The sequence below is a fragment of the Salmo salar genome, chromosome 04, assembly GCF_965601325.2.
Source record: "Salmo salar chromosome 04, fSalSal1, whole genome shotgun sequence".
NCBI lineage: Eukaryota > Metazoa > Chordata > Actinopteri > Salmoniformes > Salmonidae > Salmo > Salmo salar.
The window spans coordinates 55,334,297-55,354,937 of NC_138294.1; the positions used below are offsets into that span (position 1 = coordinate 55,334,297).

The following is a 20,641-nucleotide window of genomic DNA, read 5'->3' on the forward strand; positions in this document are numbered from 1 at the left end:
TGTGTTATTAGCAGAGGTTAAATGTGCTTCTGTCTTGTCAATAGAAAATCCTTGAAATTGGTTGAAGGTGAGGCTTTGTCCACCAATGATGATCCCATTCATTTTCTGTTCTCAAACACCAGCGGCTTTGAAGTTCAAACAGAGTGTCTCTCCTTCTTGCCAGGGTTGAAAATTCCTGTCTCCCCTCTACAGCTAATATGTGTAGGAGCCAAATGAGGGTCAGAGCAATGTGGGCACATCATTTAGACTGGCTACAGCCCGGGCATGATGTTCTGGATCCAGCGCTGAGACGCTATTAATTCCAGCTATGTGCCCCCCCGCCCCCCCCCCCCCCGGGTCTCTCTCAGCCTCCCCTTCAGCCTTATCGAATGGGTTGGGAGCAGCTTAGTTAGACCACACAGCACAGTATGGCAGCAATGGAAATGAATTTCGCTGCTCCTCCAACACACAATACCAGGGATCCCATGGCCCCGTAGGCGCCAGAGTAATGCCTTTATCAGGTGATAACACACAGTCCCAATAACTGACTCTCCCCTTCACAGGACAGGCCTTTATAGTGCTGCTGCAGCAACATGTGACACGGTCCAATGCAGCCAGTTGATCCACCCAGCCCAGTCAGGAGTAAAGATGGCAGCCAAATCAAAATCAAGATGTTATTGTAAAACCATGACTAGTGATGAAACTGTTCCTAAATCAGGGAGCCCAGGCCGGGAGGGAGCAGGATTGTGTATTGCTAACAGGATTTAAGTGTGGCTGACAGATCTGCAAAGGAGGGCAAGAGGAGGAGAGGCTGCCGTACTCCACGACGTGGCGTTAACCTTCAGGAATAATGAGTATTACTGGCTGTCACAGATGCAGATGCAGTCTTTGTGAAGCAACTGCAGTCCATACGCGCACTACTGTTTGGGCCTTCATTGATATTGATGTTGTATTGACACTCTCCTCAGTCCCACGGTTTTTTCAAGCGTCCCCAGCAGCACATAACGCATTACAACTATTAATTATAATAGCTCCCTGAACCAGGAAACCACAACATCAGTTCATCACTGTCACCTCAGCCAGCTTTGGATGTATCCTCATTTTGTAGTTCCTGCTGCATTCTGTTGTGTTGTATAAATAGGACACTAAGAGAAAGGCTTTGGATTATGCGTTTTTCTGCGAACTGTGCTCTTAACTAGGCTTCTATACTATTAAGAGACAGGATTGCACTTAGCAAATTGTGTTGGGTTGTTTTTTTGGGGTTTAACAATCCCTAATATGTCATATTCATAGGGGTCTTGTTTTATTGATCCAGCTTTCAGGACAAGATGTAAAGGTGTGATTACATCAGTGAAAACAATTTGTACGGGCATGATCAAATCAGGGAAACTGTGAAGTCAATTACAATGTGCAAAAACAGGGGTAGTAATAAGCTAGCACCAGGTGGTTCTTTGAAAGAGGTGTTTTACAGACTACGCCACATTATTACATGATGCCATACAGTAAGGGTTTGTTTTAATATAGTAACGTAATATAGTAACGTGAGGCTGATAGATGGCTCAGCCACGGTGACACTCCAGACAGGGATGGATTAGATAGTTTTCACTCATAACAACAGTGAAATTGAGATCAATCCATTTCCCCTGGTGGATTGATTCCCGTGTTGTTACAGTAACTGCAAATACTACATTGTTCCACCTGCAAGCGACTGTGTACTGTACCAGCGAATGGTCCACTTGGCCTGAATTTGTTCAGTATAGGTATGAGTTGTATAGAAATACACTGTATTCATCTGTGGATTTTGTGATTAGTCATTTGTATGCTTTTGTTGGTGATGGTTGACAGGGTTGTTGTGACTAGGACTAGATGCTGTTAGCATCCTTTCCTCTTTATGACAGATCTATCTGTTCTCATGTTGATCTATTAAACACACGTTACCAGAGCACTTCACACAGTAGGACTATATTCTTATTATTTGGAACAATGCTTTAAGGTAACCCTGACCTTTAGCCCAGCGCTTGTGAAGGGAGAGTTTTTTTTAGCTCCTTAAGGCAGCCTGAGGGAGAAGCTTGATTATGAAAGATGACATCGGCGCACTTTTTGCTAAATCCAGCAGTGAATCAATTAGGTGTGTTGGCGGGTCTTTAGCTGATGCTCTGTCACTGTCACACAGATTGTGAGTCTTCTTTCATCAGCTTGTCAGCCTTTCTGATTGACAGGAGAGGGTGTGAATAATGTAGGCAGATGCCTTTGAATTTTCTCCCTCTTCATGCTTCAGTTTGACACACACAGAGACTTTTGTTTTCTAATTAGTATATGGGTTTATGTTATTCCTTTAGGCATGTTTTAGTAACAGACCTGGGTTCAAATACGTACATATTTTCAATGCATTTGACTATTTTCAAATAATGAGGCCCGAATCAACTACTTCTATTTTAAAGTATGTTAAAATAAATTCCTATAAATAGTCTACTATTTGAAATTTTTCAGAAATACTTATTTAAAATACTATTTTCAAATACCTGGATTAAATGCATGGCAGTGTATATTCCAATATTCAACTACTTGTCATTTCAAATAAAACATATAAAAATTCATACTTCCAAATGTATTTGAAAGTAATTGAAATACCCTAAATAGTATTTTAACCCAGGTCTGATTAGTAATATGCATGGGCCTTGTGGTCTTGTGTACATCATCTTTTTTTATAAGGAGATTGAAATGTTGTTTAAATATGTGCCTATTCCATTACATCTAAAAGCCCAAATCTTCCTTCCTTCTAAAAATGTTGTGACCCTGAAGCAACTTTTATCAGTTGATGTTTCTAATCGAACCAGACTGAGCCCAGGTGTGAAAGGAAGGAAGTGCCAAAAGCTCTTGAAACCAAGAGAGCATCTGATCTGCTGTTTTTAGACAAAACTCAAGAGGGCATGAACAGCAACAGTTAGGAGTCATTTAAACATGGGTTAAAAGTTCTTAGGGTGTTGATTAGTGGTACACATTAAAGTGCAAGCCAACTGAGATTCTCAAACAGGAAGCCAACAGACTGAATAAGGATGAGGTAGTGGCTGACTGTTGTGGTTGGAACTTGAACATAGATACGTAGCACTTTAAGGCTACTTCTTAAACAGTTCAAGTCTATCCATTAGATAATGCATATCCAATGATACCAACTCTAGGTAAGAAAGCTGTCGCTTGATGCATCTTAGTAAGGAGAAGGCAGAATAAGTGGATTATTCCAACAATTTCACAGCTTGAAATTTCACAGACTGGGGCTCTTAAGGATGAAAATATGCTTTTAAGGAAAGATAAGAGCATTGGCAGGCTGATTCAAATGTGTGATAACCTGACACCAGGTCCACATGCTTTCTAATAGTCTACTCAGAACAAAAATGTGCTTTTAGAAAGTCTTGCCCCAACAAAATGTGGCACACAAATATATTTTCAATCAATACACTCCTGACCTAAGAGCAGTCAATAATCCTCACCCCACAGAAATCTGAGGGATTTCACCCTAAATTCTTACCACAAAATACTGTAGTACACAACAAAGTACCAAATACCATCATATCCAGACATGTATATATTATATCATTAAGCAATAAGGCCCATGGGGTCTGGTATGTTGGCCATACACCACAAACCCCCGAGGTGCGTTATTGGCTTGAAGGGCATTCTGGAGTGTGCATTATTTCTCTATAATGCACAGTATAAACGAATGGCTATGAAATTAATTCTTACATGTATTATGTTTGACCTGCTTTTAAAAAGCAAAAGTCAAATTGAAAAACATTGGCATTGTTGAATTCAATTTTCATAATAGCAAGCTAGCAAGTCTGTTTGTTTGGCTAACAAGGCAACTACTGTAGCTATCGAGTAAACTTGCTATTTTAGTGGATGTTGAACAGCTGTTCTACAGGCAAATGAACACATTTCTAGTGGCAAATGTGTTAAATTATAGCTTTGGTATAAAAGGGATAATCAACTCGGGGCTCTATGCGTTCTCTGGAAAATAATGCAACTCCATGGAAGGTTGGATCCACTCTGCTAGCGCATAGCACCTTCCACGTCGTTCATTATTTTTCTATACAACACAGAGCCCCTCGTTGATTATCCCTTACATGTACACGTGGCTGACTTGCTGTTTCAGACAATCCAGGAGCCAAACTACCCGGTTTATAATTGCTTTTAACCGATTGTTACAGGAGTATTTCACCATGTTAAAGATAATTGTTAAAATCCCAGGTCTACTGGTTTGTTTACTTACTGTAATATCAGCTAGATGCGGCGTAGAGGATCTGTAATGTCAGCTAGAAATCTATCTGATTTTAACAGTGTATCAAGCAGTAGCTATAATGTGGTTGAACAAACTTTCAGTGGATTCATATTGACTGGAAATATGGCGACGAATCGATTATAAACAAAAAATAAAAGCAACACATTGCACATTGATTAAGTATTTTCACGACTTAGTAGGAGAGAGTGCTTGGCCTTGAAATGGATGTTGAAGCGTTTGCTTTTTGATTAACCATAAAAAGGTCTCCCAGAAGTAGGTCAACCACTAGGTTCCATCGAGTATCTGCCAACACGCTGCTTCAAGTGGGACACAATGTACTGTAAACAAATTAGTATCAATAATGCACCCTCTTTGTTTTCATTGGTACAATAGCAGTGGCGGTAGTAGTAGTGTGTCAGGTGATATACCAATCAATTTATCCCCCGGGCTTATGCAGCCCCCCAAAACATCCACACCCTCTTTGTACCCACACTTTGAAAGCCACACTGGATTTCAATATTTTTCAACGATAAAGGTGGGCGCTTGCTATACCAGATACACAGGTCCAGTGGTTTAGTTTCAATGTGGCAGTGTTTCAAAGAACATCTAAACCATTTTCAGCCACGTTTGTGGCAGTTCTCAGCTCAAACATACATGGCCAATTATCGACCTCACGTGTGGTGCAGGAATCAATCTTGCCACACACAAAAGTCCTCTCCAGAGAGAACAAGAGCTGACGGGCAATCATTTCATAGGCCGTGTACACTTGCCGTTATCAGTGTGAGACGGCATAGAGGCCGCCAGTGCCTCTTTAATGAGGAGGCGTGCGTGAAAGTGGCAGGAGCAGTCATCTGTAAACACATGTACGATCAGGCAGAACCCACAGATCAGTCTCTCTGATGTGGAGCAACTGGCTGTGGAAGCCAGGGAGCGACACCAGGCACCCAATCATCCCAGGCAGGCGGCTTCCCCCACCCAGCACTGCCCAGACTAGGCTAGGCTGGCCTGGATATGCATCTCCTCGCCCCAGTGGCAGGGACCAGGGATGGATCAGGGTCAAGAGCTTCTCCTCAAAATTAATGTTTTCCCTTCTTTATTTTATTAAATACATTGGGCAAGGTATTAATGCTGGGTCAGACCTGGTGACTGGTCAATTTATCATCTCATTTCCCACCTTTTCCCCAGGGCATCCACCTAAGCTTGTGCTGTGAAATTTTACATGATACCCAGGGTAATAGCTTTGTACTACTGGCATCTGAAGTAGTATTATTTTGTCTGTGCCATCAATTATTTGGTCTCTCTCGTTCAGCAGTGACTGTACCTCACCAGGCCAATGTTTGGGGGTTGGGGGATTCATTGAGGTAGCCTAGACATGATTAATTTACAGAGGGCTTAATCAATCATCTCTGGACAATTAATCTATTTAGTGCTACTTTTAGACCTCTCAAATGCATAGGTATCATATAACTACCATAGAACATGTATATTTGCATTTCAAATGATGTTTTGAATGTATTTCATTATGACTATATTATAAACCTAACAACTACTACTACATAGATTAGGTCTACTACAGTATAGGAGAGCTTGACATATTGGACACAGTAGAAATCCTCCGAACAGTGTAATCCTCACATTTCTCTCAATATGTGGAAACTGGAGAAGACCGCAGTCTGAGGTAGTAGTGGTCAATAATTCCATCAACAGTTTCCCTCAAATTAAAAGACGTGATTAGATCTGCTTCAACCCAGCGTTCCTGCCTGTAAGACTGGAACTAATCCTCAGATCCAAGAAGTAAACATGTTGCCCAGCGTATTAACAGCTTCACCCCCAAGGTTACAGATATTTACATTGAGCTGTTTTGTATTTTGGAATTTTAATTAGACCAAACGAATAAGTTGAAACATGTTTTTCATCTTATTAATTTAGGAGTGTTTTGCTTACCATGGGGGGTTTCTGCTCTGCTCTCTCTTTCAATACTATCTCTGTTATTTGGGACACTCTGAAGGGTATGAGGGGAACACTTATCATCCCACATCATGCATAATTAACTAAATGATGAGGGTGATATGTCATGCAATTAAGCTCAATGATGAGGTATGTCTGTAAACAAGTAGTATTGACACCGATGTTGTTCGAACTTGTGAGTATTTTGGTTGAAAAATATATTCATTTGTTTCAAATTATGCATTTGGATTTATATTATTCATGGGCACATGTCTGGCAATCAGTTAAAAATATATTCCTCAGTATCTCTGTGTCTTAAACGAAATTAGCCTACCAATCATTGCATATTTGAGGATATAATGTTGTCATGTGCAGAGTTTGTTCAGACTGCTCAAATAGATTATTAAGATTTTCCAGGAAAGCTTAACCACACACGCTATCTGTAGGATCTCAGTATCATCTTATGTACACTATGTTGAAATAAATTACTATTAATTGATTGGTTTCATCATTGATTGGTCAGAGGAGTGAGTCTACTCTCCTGGTTTCTCTGGCCCTGACCAATGGCTGAATGAGAGATAACTGGCAGCAGGCAGACAGACATACAGCGCCCCTAGATGAGTTGGCTGGCCAGCCCTGATGTAAACACTGTGTGGACATGGACACAAAGCCAATAGGTCCAAGGCTAGTCCCAGAGAAGCAGCCAACGTGATGCCATTCAGCCCACTAGGCTTACTAAGTGACTGACTCAACAGGATATCTCAACCTGACCTTGAGTGGTACAAGCAGAGGCGCAACTTTGGTTTTAGAAGTGGGGGGGGGCATTATTTTTAAATTTGATTTGATCCAGTCGGATAAACACTCCAAACAACTTACCCGACCGCTTGGAGGCGTCCGCATGGTCCTAAAGCACCACATTGCCTCGTTTTGTATCACATTCTAATTATAAAACGGGAGGGGGGGGGGCAAAAATACAATTTCAGAATGTGGGGGGGACATGTCCCTAGTGAAAGTTGCGCCCCTGGGTACAACGATCAATGGCAGAATTGTGTTGTCTGATTGTTCACAAGGACAAAGTAAAGAAGTCCATTCTATAGGATTTCCAAGGCCTCTCCATGGCAATCCATTTACTGCACTGTACCTCAGAATTGTCCATTCCTGATAAACATGAAATGCACAAACATTGTGCTGGTGTGTAATTCCACAGTTGGATGTCACACAGCTGTTCTCTTCAGCTCCCAAGCCTACGTTGACGGTCTTAGTTGAAAACCTACATAGTACAGTGTATATGTAGAGTGTGTAAAGCTGTCATCAAGGCAAAGGGTGGCTATTTGAAGAATCTCAAATATAAAATATATTTTGATTTGTTTATAACACTTTTTTGGTTACTACATGATTCCATGTGTTATTTTATAGTTTTGATGTCTTCCCTATTATTCTACAATGCAGAAAATAGTAAAAAATTAAGAAAAACCCTTGAATGAGTAGGTGTTCTAAAACTATTGACCGGTAGTGTATATCAGGCAGTAGTTATGGAAAAGAATGAAACCATATTGAAATGTATTATTTATTACATACATAGTATTTTTTGGGCACTGGTCAGTGGGTTAAAAACGCTAGCTTCATAACACCCTTTGAAACCTCAAAAGCATATACTTCTATCTATTAACATTTTACTCAGACACATCTTTTCATTCGCAGAGAAGGGACTCCGTAGGCTATCATCCACTGTTGCTGTGTTGACTATTTTGTCATCTTTTTCAATGAACACAATAAGAAGATGCTGCTCCATGCATACTGCAACTAGCCAAATCGTTGCCTTGAACCTCTTTGAAACTGAAATGTTAGAATTGGTTTTAAGGATGTAAGCTCCTCTAAGACGATTAAAGCTGCCTCGTTCATTGGGATCGGAGAACGTTAGAGAAGCCAGCAGCATGCGATCTGGAATCTGCATTGCTTTGTGAGCTCTAGAGGCTCCCAACTTGCAGTGCACATTTCATCAGATAATATCCAGACACTTGATTAAATGAATTGGCTATATTATCATGCAGCACACATCTCTGTGGGGAGAAAGGGGGCTGATGACAGGGATAAAAGTAGTCGCATGCTCCTCACTCTACCATGAAGGATCACTCTTTGAACAAACATGCTTCAGACTCACTGTTGTCTAATGAAGGGTTTCCCAAACTCAGTCCTGCCCCCCCCCCCCCCCCAGGGTGCACCTTTTGGGTTTTACCTAGCACTACATAACTGAATCAAATAACCAACTCATCATCAAGCTTTGATTATTTGAATCAGCTGTGTAGTGCCAGGGCAAAAGGTTTGATTATTTAAATCAGCTGTGTAGTGCCAGGGCAAAAGGTTTGATTATTTAAATCAGCTGTGTAGTGCCAGGGCAAAAGGTTTGATTATTTAAATCAGCTGTGTAGTGCCAGGGCAAAAGGTTTGATTATTTAAATCAGCTGTGTAGTGCCAGGGCAAAAGGTTTGATTATTTAAATCAGCTGTGTAGTGCCAGGGCAAAAGGTTTGATTATTTAAATCAGCTGTGTAGTGCCAGGGCAAAAGGTTTGATTATTTAAATCAGCTGTGTAGTGCCAGGGAAAAAGGTTTGATTATTTAAATCAGCTGTGTAGTGCCAGGGCAAAAGGTTTGATTATTTAAATCAGCTGTGTAGTGCCAGGGCAAAAGGTTTGATTATTTGAATCAGCTGTGTAGTGCCAGGGCAAAAGGTTTGATTATTTAAATCAGCTGTGTAGTGCCAGGGCAAAAGGTTTGGGAAACCCTGGTGTAATGTAGGCTACACTATATGTGTATTGTCCAATAAGGAATGAATGAGAGTGTTAAGATGACATACAGTATTTCATCCTTTAAAGGGAGTTCAGTAATAATATACCTGTATGGTTGTTATAAACAGCCTGTGTCACATGACTGGTCTCTTGACCGTGAATGTAATATCAAACTTCTAATATTGTCATTATAATCACATCTACTGTATGACAACCTTGTTTAGACATCTAACTGAACATTCAAACAACGTTTTACTGCTGTTTCTTTGATACTGAGCTGTGCAGTAAAGAATTGTCTCTCCTTCCCCTCTGACAGGGATTGCAGTGGACAAGCAAGGATTAGTCTACTTTGTTGATGGAACCATGATTCGCAAGATCAATGGGAAAGGAATGATATCAACTGTCATTGGTTCCAACGGCTTGATGTCCACTCAACCGCTAAGCTGTGACGCCCGCATGGATATTTCACAGGTGAGATGGCTAGACGGCTAATACACACACACACACACACACACACACACACACACACACACACACACACACAGAGCTAGGAATGTCATGTTTTCCAAGCCCAACGTTTACTTAGAGCAGTACTGGTAGACTAAACAGACAGAATGGTATTTCAAAAGCTATTCTTTACCCCTTATCTAATATGTATATCCTCTTTTAGTTCCAACGATCTAATCATGCAACAATTCCATTTTAACCTATATGCAGTCATCTATAAGTAACAGAGTTAAGTCATCAATAAGTCATATGTAACAGAGTTTAAGTCATAAATCAGTCATCAAAGCATTAAAACTGATATTAGTGATCAGCAATTAGACTTTAATGTCCAAGAGGTTTATAAAAAAAGAACGAAAATATAGACAGATCTTATATATCTATCTGACCTATAAAAATGGCCTGATAGAGGACATTTCCTTTGAGACATTCCCTCCATGATTAACTGGCCTCAGCCCCTGAATGCTCCCTCTCAATGGTGAATTATATTCTTGCTTCTGTCTCTGCTCTCACGGGCAGCTGAGGCCCAGACCAGCACGGGATGCACCCTGACTCAGAGAGCAATTATTCTCAGCCCCCCGGACCTTGCCATAGGAAACCACCTTATTAAGTTCTCACCAAAAGTTGTAAAAATGCTGAGGCTGGCTAACCTTCAGAGAGGGCTGCAGATATATGCCCTACAGTCACACTCTCTCTCTCTCTTTATCTCTCTACCCCTCTCCCTCTAAAAAAGAGTTCCAAAAGGGTTCTTCAGCTGTCCCCATAGAACCATTTTTGTTTCCAGGTAAATCCCCTTTGGGTTTCATGTAGAACCCTCTGTAGAAAGGGTTCTACATGAAACTGAAAATGGTTCTACCTGGAACCAAAAGGGTTCTACTTAGAACAAAAACAAGGTATTCAAAGGGTTCTCCTATGGGGACAGCCAAATAACCCTTTTAGGTTCTACATAGCACCTTTTTTTCCTGAGTGTACCACTCTCTCTCTCTCTGCCTTTCTCGCTACCCTTTTATCTCTCTCTCTTCTTCACAGCAACATTGACCCACATCTGAGTGGGTTGCACAGCTCTGAATAGGGAACAGGGAAATTAACTGCTGTGCCCCCATAAGGGCTTATCACATAAGAAGCGCGCAATTCTCCTCTTATGCCCAGATTTACTCCTGTAGAATGCTACTCCTGTAGAATGATTATCCATGCGCATCACTGGGCTGGATCACGTGCTGATGAACCCATCAAAGTGCTCATGAAAAGCGACAAAACTATATTAGATCGTAATGGGTGTGGGTTTCCTCCAGAGCATTCGCATGATCTGAGGCTGAGATTGTGATGCTGTAGAGAGAGGCAACAGGGACATTGCATTCTGTACCGTCTCAATTAAACCTGTGTATAGGAGGATACTGTATGCTTGTGAGAAAGAAAGCCTATTTTGCATCACAATAATCCGGTCATTGACACTCCCTATTATTCCCATAGACATTTGACATTTGAGAAGCAGCATGATGAAGCATTAAATTAAATGCTTGAAATTCAGATGATATCTTGCATACAGCTATTCTTTTTCCTGTCCATGTTTCAGGATTTGCGCTCCTGGTTTTCATTTTCTGACAATTCCTTTTGTTGGTTTTCTGAATGAGCCCTTTTACACGGATGTATTATGCAGTGGAGTGATTTCAAGCAACTTCGTCCTCAAGATGCTAATTTGCAAGTTGGCGCTCTCCCTCCTCCTCGGGTATCTCACATGCAAAGCTTAATGTTTTACTGTGATACAATCAGATGTCCAAACTATCAGACCACAGCCTCGAATCACAGTAATGGCCAGTATTGCAGTGAGTTGGCCATTTTTAATATGATGTGTGGGGGTGGTTTATACATAGGTTTGGCAATGGTATTCCCTTTTCTCCAGAATTCTCCATGCATATTTGTTGTTGTGTGCAAGGCCTAAGGCCTCTCAGCATGCACAGCCCAACAAATACTTTAAACTGTGACCCCAGATTGGACCAAAGCTGATTTCTGTGCAGGAGGCAAATGAGAGTTATTTAGTTGTTGAATCACACTGGAAGATAAACACTGTCTCATCTCAAGAGCAATGTGTTTCTCCCCCAAGCCATTCTGAAAACAATAGAAGGATGGAGAGGTCTAAGAAACAAAGGGAGTCCAATACTCCATTCAATCCACCACTCCAGGCGTTTACAGTGCAATAAGGCATAACTCTCTGGTTCCCCTCCCCTAGCAAATGAGACCCCTGCAAGTGAATAATAAAGCACTTTATATATAAGGGTTAGGAGAGAGTTGTATTGAGTCACTGCAAACAGATTAGCATTGTGTGGGTACAAAGTGAATTGAAATAATGGAAAAGTTCAGTGATAGTGTATTATATGTGACAGAGCCTATCACACTATTCCAGATTTTCAGGCAAACAAAATGCAAGAATATCACAGCTTTTAGGTGGAGCAGGTTGCATTGATTTTGTTCTTTCAAACGCAGGAGAGAAAAATGCATGATGTCAATTAGCGTTGTTTTTGGGGGGGAGCTGCCAGGCTTCTCTCACAACACAGATGTGCTTTGAAACGATGGCTGCAGTGGGAAAACTCACCTCCAATTTGAATGCGTGGGACACTATGCTGTCAGTATATTTTGTTACCAGTGTAGAGAAGTGTCAAATTATTCCTGAACAGATTCCGTTCATTCACGCACAATTGACTTGCATTTATACACTTTCATCAGATCATCTCAGAGTGCTTGAAGGTGAGATGGCAACTAATTTTATCCTCCACCAATCTGAATCATTCACCCCTATTGTGCAGGAACACTTACCACCCATTATTTGTGGTGGAAGAATGGTTTTTCATGATCCGATTAAACACAGGGGTGATTATATGGGCACATTTCTTTATTAGCACTGTCCAGCACCCTTAAGTATCCCACTCACGCTTAGTGAGCTGTACCATGGAGCTTTTTATTTCAAATGTGTGTCCTTAGCTGAGTCTCAGGGGAACACAGTGTGAGCACACGTACAAAAAATGACCTTAGTTACCACTTGTACAATTGTACAATAGTCGCATGCTATTATCCGGCTTTCACAATATGTCCTCGATTTGAAATGGCCTACTTGACATTGCTGAATGTATGACGCTGACAGACTTTGCCTAAGAAGTCTACACAGCGTACAGTGCCTTCAGAAATAATTCACTGGATTAAATTGAGATTTTTTTGTCACTGGCCTACACACAATACCCAATAATGTCAAAGTGGAATTATGCGTTTCGAAATGTTAAAAAATAATAATAAAAGATGAAAAGATGAAATGTCTTGAGTCTATAAGTATTCAACCCCTTTGTTATGGCAAGTCTAAATAAGTTCAGGAGTAAAAATGTGCTTAACAAGTCACATGCTCACTGTCTGCAATAATAGTGTTTAACATGATTTTTTAATGACTACCTCATCTCTGTACCCCACACATACAATTATCTGTAAGGTCCCTTAGTCGAGCAGGGAATTTCAAACACAGATTCAGTCTGCTTTACACCAGACACTGGGAGATGAATTCACCTTTCAGCAGCACAATAACCTATAACACAAGGCCAATTCTACACTGGAGTTACCAAGAAGACAGTGAATGTTTCTGAATGGCCGAGTTACAGTTTTGACTTAAATCTGCTTATAAAGCTATGGCAAGACCTGAAAATGGTTGTATAGCAATAACCAACAACCAATTTGACAGTTTGAAGAATTTTGAAAAGAATAATGGGAAAATGTTGCACAATCCAGGTGTGGAAAACTCTTAGAGACGTACCCAGAAAGACTCACAGCTGTAATCGCTGCCAAAGGTGATTCTAACATGTATTGAATCAGGGGGTTGAATACTTATCTAATCAGTATTTTTGTATAAATATTTTACAAATGTTAGAATTTTTCGCCCACTTCGACATTACAGATTATTTTGTGTAGATCGTTAAAAAAAACTGAGAAATCAATTTTAATAACACTTTGTAACACAACAAAATGTGGAAAAAGTCAAGGGGTGTGAATACTTTCTGAAGGTCCTGTCTGTGCTATTCTTACTACTTATTTTACATAACATTGGATAATGTTAGGAATACCTAGGATAGGATAAAGTAATCCTTCTAACCCCCCCCCCCCCCCCGCCTTAAAAGAAATAGATGCACTATTGTAAAGTGGTTGTTCCACTGGATATCATAAGGTGAATGCACCAATTTGTAAGTCGCTCTGGATAAGAGCGTCTGCTAAATGACTTAAATGTAAATGTAATAATATTCATTACAATATAATGCAATTTAGATCATCAAAGACAGTGGAAAAACTGTATAGGAAATGTTTCAAGAGAAACTTTGTGGCACCCATCTATGTACACTTGTTAAACTGTTTCCCTGCTCTAGGTTCGTCTAGAATGGCCCACCTACCTGGCTGTCAACCCCATGGACAACTCCCTGTACATCCTGGACAACAACATAGTGATCCAGATGTCAGAGAGCAGCCAGGTGAGGATCGTGGCGGGCCGGCCCATCCACTGCCAGGTCCCTGGGATCGACCACTACCTGGTCAGCAAGGCAGCCGTCCACTCCACCCTGGAGGCAGCCAAAGCCATCGCAGTTTCCCACCAGGGTACACTCTACATCGCTGAGACGGACGAGAGGAAGATCAACCGCATCCAGCAGGTCACCACCAACGGGGAGATCTCTGTGGTGGCCGGGGCGCCCACCGAGTGTGACTGCAAGATCGACCCCAACTGTGACTGCTTCTCCGGTGGGTTCCCTGTTGTGAACACCATTATGCCTCAGACTAACTTCAGTAGTCTATCAGAGACCTGTGGAGAGGCTCTCTGGATGGACATGCAATGATTTGGAACTATTGTAACCCGCCCGCATGATGTTTATGGTGGCATCAGTCTAGCTTGACAAAACAAACATACTTTAATGTGTGAAATAGCTCAGTAGAGGGCTGGGATGAACTGCAACTTTATTTTGCTTTTGCTCAACACTCCTCAGTTTGTCTATGATGTTGTATTATTCATATACATTTTATTTGACATCGCAACTTGTCAAACACCACATTATTATTCAATAAAGTATAAATACATAAATAGTTTTTCAATGTATTCTACCTTTGCTGGTTGAGTGTTCAATCTCTGCATTGTCCTTTTTCCACAGGCGATGGTGGATATGCCCGTGATGCCAAGCTGAAGGCTCCCTCCTCCCTGGCTGTTTCCCCTAACGGGACTCTGTACATCTCTGACCTGGGGAACATCCGTATCAGGGCCCTGTCCCCCAACAGGCCCCAGCTCAACCAGAACAGCATGTATGAGATCACCTCTGTGGTGGACCAGGAGCTCTATCTGTTCAGCGTGAACGGCACCCACCTCCACACCCGCAGCCTGGTCACCGGAGACTACGTCTATAACTTCACCTACTCAGGAGAGGGCGATGTGAGCGCCGTGATCTCCAGCGACGGCACCGCAGTCCACGTGCGCCGTGATGCCAATGGCGTGCCCCTCTGGCTGCTGGTGCCCGGGGGTCAGGTCTATTGGCTCACTATCAGCAACGGGGGCGTCCTCAAGAAAGTCTCCGCCCTGGCGCATGACCTAGCGCAGATCAGCTACCATGGCAACTCAGGTCTCCTGGCAACCATGAGCAATGAGATTGCCTGGACAACGGTCTATCAGTGAGTATTCCGCAGCACTTCTTCCCGTCTGTCTATTGACGTCAATGACAATTATGCTTAAGAATATACTCTATTAGCATCCTGCATATCACAGCCAAAGTCTTGTTCCTGTCTGCCTCTATGTGAAGCTGTAAGAGCTTCACCACCTACACTCCCATTATACAGTAACATTTTGCTGCAGTATTGCAGTTTTTCAGAGATAGTTTGGAGTGTGTGAAATTTGAAAGGTATTTAAATAAGATTGTCAGAAAAAAAGGAAATATAAATGGATTTTCTAATAGAAGATTATTTCCTAAATTATGTTTTTCTCTAATTGGGGCAATTCCACAGGCTGGCCTGCGGAAATTGTCTTCTTTTTGTTGGTGAATCAAAGCCTGAAAGAGAAGTGGGAATAGTGTGATTATGTAAAATGTTTGCGTAGGCATTTTGAGGGATTTGTTCAGGGGCGCATTGGGTTTAAAATCTGTTTGGATGTCAGGGGCAAAGAATCCTTTTCACTGCCTCTTTATTTTCCTCCCTTTAATTTAGTTTGATCGGCAATACAAACTTCCCTTTATTGTGTCCCTGTGAAAAAGCCGAAATCCACTCAAACTCCATTCTAACACTGTCCTCAGTGTCCTGCAGTGACTGCCGTTGGAGGTCAAACCTCATTGGCTCCTTTGTTCCAGCAGCATTGTTATACTGTCACCCAGTGGTGAAACTATGGAACTACAGGAAGGCACTCAGCTCCTTCCAAAATTAGAATATTCTGGAATCCACAGTAAATGATTCCATTTTACTATACAAGGTTGTCACAATATTTTAAGACCCACATTTCAGATCTTGTTAGGATGTTATATGACTGGGTGTGTCCTTGACCAGGTATAATTCTGATGGTCATCTCATCAATGTCACCTTGCCAACGGGAGAGGTCAGCAGTTTCTACGGCAATATGGAGAAATCAGTGCGGGTGGAAGCAGACACTTCAAATCGGGAGAAATTCATCACAGCCACAAACTTCTCTGCTGCCAGCACTATCTATACATTACGCCAAGGTAGTAGTAAGGTTTCGCGTCAGTTTCTCATCTCTCGTTTTTTTTCTTCATTATCATACCGCACTGTCACTGGGGAGAGGCCATGTGAAGTCAGGCATGTCACCAGCAATGATGAAGCAAATGCATTCCTTTCTATATCTAAGTTATTTCGGTCTCCTTAACGCATTGTTCACATGCATGTCTTTACAAGGTTAACCGTTTTAATGACGGCCCAACAGCTATTTAATAGAGCGTTAAAATAAAAATGAGATGACAGGACTGACAAAGGTGTGAAGAGTTGGTGAGGAAGTAAACACTGACTTTCCTACAAACATCATAGAAGATAGAAGTGGGAGCGCAGCTGAGAGCAGAGTTTAATCCATGTCTCGCAATCTCCTTTCACACGGTCACACCTCTGTTCTCACATAGACACACAAGTGGTTTGTAGAAATATAGTGACTCAAGGAGATAGCAATGAAATGTCACATGGCACGTGCAATAATATACCACTCTGTTATCTCTTCAATAAAAGTGGTGAATAATATTATTCATGTCTTTTATTGAAGAGATAACACAGTGGTATTACTGAAAGCCATATGCATATTCAACAGTCAGTATAATTATAATACTTTTCCCCCTGACTGCTGCCATTTACGGTATGTAGGCTACAGTGGAACCAGTCTTCTGTGGTAGTATGAGTTGGCTGTTCCTGTTGTAGTACTGCATGAGTTAACCTCTCCCTCTCTCTCTCCCACTCACTCTGTTACTCTGTCCCATGTCCCCACACAGAGCATGCTCAAAACACATACCGTGTGAGTTCGGACGGCTCTCTGTGGGTGACGTTCGCCAGCGGCATGGAGGTGACCCTGAACACGGAACCCCACATCTCGGCGGGCGTGGTCAACCCCACGGTGGGCAAGTGTAACATCACCCTTCCGGGAGAGAATGCTCACAGCGTCATCGAGTGGAGGCAGAGAAGAGACCAGGCTAAAGGGAACTACACAGCCTACGAACGCAGGCTCAGGGTAAGGAAGAGACAGAGCAGACTATGTGAGCACAATACCCCTCACCATATGTTTTGTGTGGGAGGAATGTCTACATGTGGTACAATACAACAGTGTGTTGAAGGTGTTACTTACAGTACAACAGACCGATTGTCTCCCTACGGGACTTTGATGACTCTTCCATAACACTATAGGTCATGGTAAATGGAAGATATACAGTGCCTTCAAAAAGTATTCATACCCCTTTTTTTCTCACCCATCTACACACAATACCCCATAATGACAAAGTGAAACACATTTTTGTAAATATTTGCACATTATTCTTTTTAAAATTCTTCAAGCTCTGTCAAGTTGGTTGTTGGTCATTGCTAGACTGCCATTTTCAAGTCTTGACATAGATTTTCAAGCCAATTTAAGTCACAACTGTAACTAGGCAACTCAGGAACATTCAATGTCGTCTTGGTAAGCATCTCCAGTGTATATTTGGCCTTGTGTTTTAGGTTGAAAGGTGAATTTGTCCTCAGTGTATGTTGGAAAGCAGACTGAACCAGGCTTTCCTCTAGGATTTTTCCTGTGCTTAGCTCCATTCCATTTCTTTTTATCCTAAAAAACTCCCTAGTCCTTGCTGATGACAAGCATACCCATAACATGATGCAGCCACCACCATACTTGAAAATATGAAGAGTGGTACTCAGTGATGTGTTGTGTTGGATTTGTCCCAAGCAGAATGCTTTGTATTCAGGACATAAAGTACATTTATTTGCCATGTTTTTTGCAGTTTTACTTTAGTGCCTTATTGCAAACAAGATGGAATATTTTTTCTGTACAGACTTCCTTCTTTTCACTGTCATTTAGGTTAGTATTGTGGAGTAACTACAATGTTGATGATCCATCCTCAGTGAAATAGTGAAATCCCTGAATGTTTTCCTTCCTCTTCGGCAACTGAGTTAGGAAGGACGCCTATATCGCTGTAGTGACTGGGTGTATTGATACACCATCCAAAGTATAATTAATAACTTCACCATACTGAAAAGGATTTATTCAATGTCTGATTTATTTTATTTTACCCATCTACCAATAGGTGCCCTTCTTTGCGAGGCATTGGAAAACCTTCCTAGTCTTTGTGGTTGAATCTGTTTTTGAAATGCACTGCTTGACTAAGGGACCTTACAGATAATTGTATGTGTGACATACAGAGATGAGGTAGTCATTCAAAAATCATGTTAAACACTATTATTGCACACAGAGTGAGTCCATGCTACTTATTCCTCCTGAATTGATTTAGGCTTGCCTCAAGACAGCTTTTCATTTGTAATGAATTAGTAAAAAATAAATAAACTTAATTCCACTTTCACGTTATGGGGTAGTGTGTGTAAGCCGGTGATGAAAAACTACATTTAATCCATTTTAAATTCAGGCTGTAACACAACAAAATTTGGAAAAAGTCAAGGGGTGTGAAAACTTTCTGAAGGCAATGTACGTACAGTTGAAGTCGGAAATTTACATACAGTTAGGTTGGAGTCATTAAAACTTGTTTTTCAACCACTCCACACATTTCTTGTGAACAAACTATAGTTTTGGCTAGTCACTTAGGACATTTACTTTGTGCATGACACAAGTACATTTTCCAACAATTGTTTACAGACATATTATTTCACTTATAATTCACTGTATCACAATTCCAGTGGGTCAGAAGTTACATACACTTAAGTTGACTTTGCCTTTAAACAGCTTGGACAATTCCAGAAAATGATGTCATAGCTTTAGAAGCTTCTGAGTCAATTGAAGGTGTAACTGTGGATGTATTTCAAGGCCTACCTTCAAACTCAGTGCCTCTTTGCTTGACATCATGGGAAAATCAAAAGAAATCAGCCAAGACCTCAGAAAAAAAATAGACCTTCACAAGTCTGGTTCATCCTTGGAAGCAATTTCCAAATGCCTGAAGGTACAACGTTCATCTGTACAAACAATAGTACGCAAGTGTGAACACAATGGGAATGCGCAGCCGTCATACCGCTCAGGAAGGAGTCTCGTTCTGTCTCCTAGAGATTAATGTATTTTGGTGCTAAAAGTGCAAATCAATCCCAGAACAACAGCAAAGGACCTTGTGAAGATGCTGGAGGAAACCTGTACAAAAGTATCTATATCCACAGTAAAACGAGTCCTATATCGACATAACCTGCTCAGGAAAGAAGAAGCCACTGCTCCAAAACCGCCATAAAAAAGTCAGACTACGGTATGCAACTGCACATGGGGACAAAGATTGTACTTTTTGGAGAAATGTCCTCTGGTCTGATGAAACAAAAATAGAACTGTTTGGCCATAATGACCATCGTTATGTTTGGAGGAAAAAGGGGGAGGCTTGCAAGCCAAAGAACACAATCCCAACCGTGAAGCACGGGGGTGGCAGCATCATGTTGTGGTGGTGCTTTGCTGCAGGAGGGACTGGTGCACTTCACAAAATAGATGGTATCATGAGGGAGGAAAATTATGTGGATATATTGAAGCAACATCTCAAGACATCAGTCAGGAAGTTAAAGCTTGGTCGCAAATGGGTCTTCCAAATGGACAATGACCCCAAGCATACTTCAAGAGTTGTGGCAAAATGGCTTAAGTACAACAAAATCAAGGTATTGGAGCGGCCATCACAAAGCCCTGACCTCAATCCTGTAGAAAATTTGTGGGCAGAACTGAAAAAGTGTGTGCGAGCAAAGAGGCCTAAAAACCTGATTCAGTTACAACAGCCATGTCAGGAGGAATGGGCCAAAATTCACCCAACTTATTGTGGGAAGCTTGTGGAAGGCTACCCAAAACGTTTGACCCAAGCTAAACAATTTAAAGGCAATGCTACCAAATACTAATTGAGTGTATGTAAACTTCTGACCCACTGGGAATGTGATGAAAGTAATAAAAGCTGAAATAAATCATTCTCTCTACTATTATTCTGACATTTCACATTCTTAAAATAAAGTGGTAATCCTAACTGACCTAATACAGGGATTTTTTACTAAGATTAAATGTCAGGAATTGTGAAAAACTGAGTTTAAATGTATTTGGCAAGGGGGAACGTAAACTTCCGACTTCAACTGTATAGACATGACTTGCTCAAATATGGATCCCTAGAACTTTTTTGTGGAATATTTTTAGATTCAGACAGTGAAATTGGGAAATCAATTGTATCCCAGACTTCATAGAACATGCACAGAGGGAGATACGATGATGACTGTCAGAGAAAGGAGGATAACGAGGGAAAGACTGTGCAGAATGTTTGACTTATTCCTCCTACCAATTAGGATGAAATGAAATAAAAGCATTTAGGGCCCATTTCTAGTTGAGCTGAGGCAGAGAGGGAACATTCAGCTCCATTACTGCCTGTCTTAATCGCAATTTCTAGTGATGGTGAAAACACTCATTTACCATCACACTAAAGTCTTTAAAAGCTCGGTGTCGAATCA

At 41.3% G+C, this 20,641-nt stretch overlaps 1 protein-coding gene across 4 annotated transcripts in view; it reads left to right on the forward strand.

The window, feature by feature from the left end:
• LOC106603321 (teneurin-1) overlaps positions 1-20,641 on the forward strand; it is a 188,205-nt gene that overhangs the window by 157,386 nt on the left and 10,178 nt on the right. For 3 of the 4 annotated variants that reach the window (XM_082974568.1, XM_082974570.1, XM_082974571.1), the window contains 5 exons: positions 9,306-9,460; positions 13,888-14,254; positions 14,659-15,169; positions 16,031-16,206; positions 16,972-17,207. In XM_082974568.1, coding sequence (XP_082830694.1) covers positions 9,306-9,460; positions 13,888-14,254; positions 14,659-15,169; positions 16,031-16,206; positions 16,972-17,207 — 1,445 coding nt within the window. The remainder of the gene's footprint in view (positions 1-9,305; positions 9,461-13,887; positions 14,255-14,658; positions 15,170-16,030; positions 16,207-16,971; positions 17,208-20,641) is intronic. The other variant, XM_014196852.3, reaches the window with a different exon arrangement.